Source organism: Anarrhichthys ocellatus, unplaced genomic scaffold (genome assembly GCF_004355925.1).
Source record: "Anarrhichthys ocellatus isolate YVR2014 unplaced genomic scaffold, GSC_Weel_1.0 scaffold517, whole genome shotgun sequence".
Lineage (NCBI taxonomy): Eukaryota > Metazoa > Chordata > Actinopteri > Perciformes > Anarhichadidae > Anarrhichthys > Anarrhichthys ocellatus.
In genome coordinates, this window is record NW_022280491.1 from 267 (window position 1) to 8,054 (window position 7,788).

A 7,788-nucleotide genomic window follows, 5' to 3' on the forward strand; every position below is an offset into this window, starting at 1 on the left:
TTTTATCGTGACAAGGGTGTAAGACTTTCTTATTTTACTGGACTGTAAATTGTAAATTTTCAGACATGGTACCAGGGAGTAACCTCCGGGTTTGAAAAGTGAAGCCAATGCAGAATAGCCTTAAACTTGCATTCTTCCTAATGGCCATCAGGGGGTGACTCCTCTGGTTACAAAATGATGTCCGATTTAATAGAAGTCTATCGATAAACGACTCTACTTCTCAATTGATTTATTCCCTCAGTAAACATTGTAAACATGAGTTTATGGTCTCAATCGCTAGTTTCAAGTCTTCTTAAATACAGCATGATGTTCATTTAGTAAATGATGGTCCTATTTAGAGTATAATAGCAGGGTATGCTTTAGGGCGGGGTTAACACGGTGCCAACATGGCAACCAAGGTGGTGACAGCAAAAATGCTGAACTCTAGGCTTCAAAACGGCAGTCAACAAACCAATAATTGATGTCAGTCACTAAATCCACTTCTTCTATTCAGATTATGTAAGGTACCTGCAACATAGCTCGCTTCATCTTCATCCCAATACTTGCTATATGAGGTACCTTGTGTCTACAACTTTCAAGACTTGAGTATTTTTCAAAATAACTAATTTGGAGTCCGCAAATGTGAAAATTAACCTAGGAGTTACAGCACATTTTAGGTACCAAACCTAATTTACTATAGGAGTTTAAATGTTTTAACAAAAATCAACACTGATTTTTCAGAATTCTTTTAATGGAGCTGAAATCTAGAAAGGGATATTTAACTGATATTTTTTCTCACATACAGCCTTCCTCTTGGAAGATGAACACACTTGCCATTCCAAAAGTGTCTTTTCAACCAGCACTTTACAGCTCAGCCCCAGAAAGCACTTTTGTTTGTGCTCCATTACTTTCTAGACATGCACATCATACCTCAGTTTCTGCAAACCAGATGAACTGTGAACTGGGCTCAACTTGTAGAGCCTTCAAGCTTGGCGCAATTTATGTGATGAAGTCATTCTGAGTTGGCGGCGGGAACATTGTGGCGAGTACCCAGCCGAGCACCCAGCTCAAAGCCAGCCGTGTCCAAAAAAGCTCATCGTCCGTGACTTGGTGTGAGAGCTGACCTCCCGCTACACATCTGCAACTGCCTGGCCCACACTTCGACCTGTTGGGTCTTGTTTGAATGACAGCAGGGTCTGCAGGAAACATCTCAGTCAGCTATTAGCTAACCACCTGCCCCTCTTCCTATAGCCTGGACCCACACACACCAGGTATACAGCAGGAGAGAGAGCAGAGAGAGATACAGAGTGGACAGAGACGGGCTGGAGACTCATCTCTAATAGAATCCATCCATAATCCTCAAATTAAAGGTGATATACAAATAATTTCAACTGTACTATAATGGCTGACAAGGTAAATCCCGTTTAATGTCCATTTCCACAGCTCTAATTACAGTCATGTTGCACTCACAACTCTGCTGTTCGGACTTTCTCCTTTTATTCTACCACCCCTACCATCAAGATGTTTGAAAGTACCCTGACGGACACCTCATCAACACTGATCCACCTAGGAGCCTAGGAGTCTGAGCTGGCTGCGACTGCCAGTCAGATCCTTGGAAGACAATTTCAAGATGACGAAAATTAGGGGGGTGTTGCAAGAAAGGGAGTTGTTTGACCCAAACGTGGTCAAAAGATGGAATCGAGTTGAGGACTGCTAGGAGATGGCAAGCAGTGGAAGCTGGTCAACAGCTTTTTTCCATCAGATGACATTAATTGCATAACTAATAATGACTAAGAAGACATTAGTTAGCGTTTTGGTATGATGGTTGTCTCTTACGGTAGTTTTTTCTTGGGGACCCCAGTCAGTAGTCTTTATGTTGAATACATTTGTAGGATGGGGGTTAAGGAGAAGGTGGAGGCAGCAATGGAGGTGCAGTACAGCAAGCGGTCCCGCCCCTCAAAACAGGCCATCATCATTACAAGAGCTGGGTGCCGCCAGGACAGGATCTTGGCCTCTGCAAGGGACTCGTCCTCATGTCCGAATCCTGAGGAAAGTCCTCATAGTGGAAGTAATAGATCCCTGGGAAGATCGCTTGGCCAAGGCCTTCGAGAGGAAGCTCACCTCTGGTTTATGAATGCGGGCAAGTTAGCAGGAGGGCAAGCTGAATCCTGGTTGAAGTTGGATGCAGGGGCTTCGCAGTCCTTGCCCAGAGCCTACGACAGCCAACACCATAGATGCGGCAGAGAGAGCCTCGACATAGCTGTGGAGCAATAGGAAAACCACAAAGGAAGTAGCTAGCTAGTCACCTGGACACAAAAGTAGGTCTGATCAGCCTCAGCTGTGTCACCTGGAGGAAGGTGTATGATGTCAAAAGACCCAAAACACAAGATGATCCTGCAACATCACTGTAGAAAAGTCGAGGGGAATTAAAATAACAAGTGCATGATTAAAGTATTTCTGTTAAAACGAGGAAGTGAGAGGTATGGTGAATATGATCTGACCCTGTTTTTCTCGGCTACTGATTGAATTGGCACTGTAGAAATGCACATTATCCTGAATGTAACAAGACAATGGAGGATGTTTTGAGTTTGCATTATTCATGGTACAAGGGAAATAAAAGACATGTCGTTAAACAAATAAGCTTGCTCCAAATTAAGACCCGAGTCTGTTTGCAGAAGAGGTTAGTATTCAATTATGGAATGACAGAAAAACACCATTTATATCAACAATTGTGGAATTTTGGATTTCTTTCTTGGACCTCAATGAACAATACAAGGTATGTTCAGCCCTTTTTTATCTTCTACATGCCAATCAAGACATTGCACACTGTAATTATTTTCATTTTGGTAAATTAAAATAAATTTTTAGAATGACTTTTGATTTCATAAAAAAAAGCTAAAAGTGACAAAATAAAATAGGAAAAATAATTTATATATTGACCATAAAAGGTGAAATGATATATCAAGAGCGTCAAATACCGATACCAATGCACAAGCCACCCTTTAACGTCTGTATGAAACGCACCAGACTTTCATGCAACTATAATGTAAAACCATCCGCCTCATTATTAGATGCTCAGAGAAAATGCTCCGGAAGTGTGAACGTAGTATAAAGACCAAAGAAACCTACTCTGTGCGGGAGGAATTGGAGGTGGATTGGTCAAACAAAAGCAGGACTTTCTACCAGGAGACTGCCGTTTTTGTCCCAATGTTATTTTGAAGTTATGTTTTCTGTACTTATGTGACATTTTATTTAGTTTACGTACTTAATTTAAGCCCTACCGTGATGTTTTTCCTAAACCTAAAGTGGTTTTGTTGCCTAAACCTAAGCAAGTTTGTGTTTGAATTCACAACGTTAAGAGTTTGACTCTCTGGGCTACCCAGTGTCGCCAAGAGTCCTGACCAAATGTCAGTATGTGACGAGTTGTGACGAGAAGGTGTTGGAGGATAACATTGAGAGAAAAAGTTATTGGAGCCTATTTTACCCCTGTAACCTCCTGTAGTGCCTCGTCATAGTTCATTGAACCTGTCCAATATGAGCTCCATCAGTGGGCATAGAGTGTGAGTACACAATATGGTGTGGAAAAAGAAATATGATCAAGAAAAGTAATCTGTAAGGGGGGGGGCATGGTCCAAAGCAACAGATAGGATCGATATCTTTTCCGAGGCGGCGCGGACGGGGGCGGTCGTCCAGCACTAGCCTTGGCATTTCACCGCAGTCACATAATCCTCACTCACAGACCTTGAGATGATATCCAGTGGATCAACAGAAACACAGGGATGGAAACAGAGGTGGGCTGAGATGTGTGTGGTGGATGGAGTCGTGTTAAGTATATAGATTATCAGTTCGACAGAAGTTGATTTTTCTCCAGGTGGTTGACGATACACTGCATGTAATTAACGGCATTTGACGTGCACCAGTTGATGCCTGTATCACACAATGTACAGATAAAATGATTGACAGTGCCAATTTATTTTGGTCATCATTAAACCGTCGTCTAAAGCACGGCCAAAATATCACAACGTACAGTGGCAGACAAGGAGGTCTAAAGCCCCCCAAAAAAACAGCAGTTTATCTTGCTGGTTCAGCACAAGTAGCCAATGGAACCACTGATCTGCGGAAGATTGAAAATACAATATGTAGCATTAAAAATTGATATTTCACAAGGGAATGTTATGATTTTTATATATGTATCAGCTTTGTTGGCCATGTATGCGTAGGTGATTCTGATATGCTCCTAATCTGAACCATTGTTTCTAATGAATTCGGAATGGGTTGTAGAACTTCGGCACACATGAACTGCCATAAATTGATTGGTTGAAAGTGACGTTTCTGTATTAATTCCCTGTAAGTGATCAGAGGAAAGAAAAGCCTCTTTTCCCACTGGACAAAAAAAACAACTAACACCACCCACTAACATCTGGCTTTTGTCTGGAGTGGAAACGGTTACAATCAGCATTCGTTGCCGGAACAAATGATTCAGTCAGAAGTAGCGGGTATCTTCTCGGCAGTGATGGAAACATGACACCCGGGTGCACGCGCTACTTTCCCGCCGCAATGCTATGTGATGTGAGTTAAAGGAAATATACGATAATATTATCAACAGGAATTTGGATAATTATTCAAATGTATTAACAAACCAAAAATACAATTAATATGCTCTCCTTAAAGCCACCAGACTCCAGTCAGATAAGTCATTTTTACCTTGCTGGTCATTGAAACACACCTCATACAAACTTGACAGACACTAAATAAAACCCATCAAAACTGTCTTCGTCTTTCCTCTGTTCAAAAAAAAAAAAAATCACCAACTCTGGTTTAAAGGATTGAAAGAGAGAGTGAATAATAATAGGTGTAAAAAAAAAAAAAAACAGAGTAACCATCGTGACATATTCACTGTTTACTAAAACCGTTTCCGGCGTTGAACGAGACACACCACAAAAAGGACAAATTGGCATACTAGTCCACTGGGAATGGGAAGGAGTCTAGCACCTATTTGTAATATCTATATTCAGCAGATGTTTAAAAACATAATTTTAAACTAACATTACATTTTAAAATAATTATTCAGCAATCTCTCAACAATCGTTTAAGTTTTGTAGCAGTATTTTAAGCATTGCCTTCAATGAAAACCTACAGAAAAACCGTACACATCAGAATATTTAAAAACTATGTAGGTTTGATATTTCAAAAAAGGTGTGACTTTAAAGACAAGACACCGAAGACAGTGATTTTCACACACTTCCTCCCCATTTTGTTAAGATGCAATATTCCAGTATTTCTCACCATCATACATGTCTGTCCGAAATGTTAGCACTTCATCATTTTATCTTTTTAGAAATTTGTGTGAAATTGTCAAAATTAGCGTAGAAATTCTGGAGTTATAGCCAAAAATGTGTTTTATTGCAGTGACCTTTGACAACCAAATTCTGATAAATTCAACCTTAAGTCCAAGTGGAGGGTTAAGCCAGATTTTAAGAAATTCCCTCTTAGCGTTCCTGAGACATCTACTTCAACAGAATGAATAGGATGTACGTACATACAGACGGATTAACAAACCCGAAAATATAATGCCTCGGGCCACGGCTGTCACCGGCGCAGGGGCATAAAAATCTGTCTGAAGACAAAACAACATAGAAATTCTCAGGATGTTTAAAAGACCGTTCACAGTGTGAAGCCGGTTTCAGTTCTACAACAAATGTGTAATTACTGCATCATAATTTGTGTCGTCGTATCCTTTGTAAGTTTTATCTCGGCTTGTGCTTATACGACTGGGGTGAAAACCAGGAGCTTTACTGGGTGTGTGCGGGCAGAAGTTATACAGGTTTATCAGTGAGTTGACACCTGGTTTCCAGGAGAAATTGTAATTAACCAGGTCGTTGGTCAGTGAGAGGTAGTTTCCATTATGAGGGGGCGGCAGGGCTGAGGCCCGGCCTGCTATTTCAGCCAGCAAATTGGAGAAATTAATGATGTGGATAATCTGCTGGCTACTCTCAGATCTGAGAGACGCTACAAGGCCTGGATCAGATGAACGAGGCCCCCCATGCATGTTTGCTGACATATTGGATCTGAGTGCAACAGTTTAAATTTTTGGCTGAAAATTAGGCCCTTTTATCAGCTTCTAGTATTATTTATACGGTTTAAATACCAAGCTATGACTGGATTATGGTTAGGTTTTAAGGATTCAAATTCCTTTTAGGGTTAGAGTTAAAAATATTTAGTAAAATGGGTTAGACCTGCTCCAGAACGGCTCGGTTTCTGTCCATGTTGGATGACTCTACAATGATGTGCCTATGTAGAAAGTACTGTGTCCTTGATGTAGGGAAGTTACAGGTGTGAGGTTGGGGTTATGGATGGACACACGTGCATCCGACACAATCCAACAGTTATCAGATGTTGCGATTTTGTATATTGTAAGACACTGGAAAGTAAACACTATTAAAAAAATAAGCCCTTTTGTCAAATAAGCTTCGGAGAAATTTCTGGAGTTTCCCTTTCACGCATGTAGCCCACATCAGGAGATTGTCCGTGTCGTGATGCGGTCACGTAGCCAGTTCGTAATTTGGTCAAAAACAACCAAAAAATATATATAACATAGGCCGTGTCCTGCTATGCGGAAGCCTCGGACGCTGACATTAACCACTGCGCTTTGTTTTTAATAATTCCTGAAGCTGTATGCGGAACAGGCAATCATTTGGTGCGATATGTGATGTTTCCAACTTTGCAGCCAGATGGACGATCACCTGCCTTTCTCCGCTGGACGGGCAGGTGGGTGAAGTCAGGATACTGTTACAGCGCTCTGCATCTGCCTGCCTGTGTGTGTGTGTTGTCAATGGTGTGTGTTATTAAGAGTGTAAACGCGGCTGAGAAATCAAAGGGCTCCTCGAAAGCACCACTACAAAGAGCTGGCTTCTGCTCTCTCAAGCCCATTTCAGTCAGTACCTTTAGGAATATTCTCACACTGGTTTAGTGCTGACAGTGCCGTGGGAACTTTCACTGTTCTATAAGTGTTTACTCTATATCTATAACTTGGACAAAGGTGGTGAGAAATGTAGCGTTACAAACTAGAGTAAGCAATACATTTAAAAGAACTAAAACACAAAATGGGAGATTAGTGTACATGCCAGAGAGAGAGAGAGAGAGAGAGAGAGAGCGAGAGAGAGAGAGAGAGAGCGCGCTGGACAAGCAAGAAGCAAATTACAGTACGGAAAAAAAATGTGTACTTGAATCAATGTTGAATGGTAGTAGTGAGGTGCCGTGTCTCTCACACATCACAGATCTCAAAGTAACGCAGACTACATTTCCCAAAATATAATATAATTATTCCTTTCGAAATCTATTCAGTTGGATTGGAGAGAAAATATAGCGGTAACACTTTCTCCATATCTATAATGCATTATAAACATGCTTATAATGTCCTTATAATCTGCTTTAAGCACTCAAAATATGTATAATGCTTTAATCAATAATATGATTAAATATGCAATAATTATAACACATCAAATAATTTATAACGATTTGTAAGGTGAAGTATAATAATATTCCATAACTGCTGGTGACTCCCTGTTATTTTGTTTTTGTAAGGATCAAAGTGTATTATAATCCCCATAGTTATATATTTTTTTTTAATCATGCATTACAATCACTATTATGATAAACTGTAAGTGGTCATTGGGTGCTTTGAGTGAATAATGAAATTCCTCAGGTATAGTCCGATATAATAAATTACAGACTGGTTATGAGTCACCATAAGTGGTAATTGTTTGTAAAAAAGTATTTTTTTTTTTTTAAATAAATAAATAAATAAAT

General features: G+C 40.2%; 1 protein-coding gene across 1 annotated transcript in view; it reads right to left on the reverse strand.

Annotated features, from left to right (window-relative positions):
- Positions 1-294: 294 nt before the first annotated feature.
- The window catches only part of LOC116401541 (F-box/WD repeat-containing protein 4-like), a 12,062-nt gene continuing 4,568 nt past the window's right edge, over positions 295-7,788 (reverse strand). Inside the window, exon 6 of the mRNA XM_031879996.1 lies at positions 295-2,239. Within this exon, the coding sequence (XP_031735856.1) occupies positions 2,125-2,239 (115 nt within the window). The 3' untranslated portion in view covers positions 295-2,124. The remainder of the gene's footprint in view (positions 2,240-7,788) is intronic.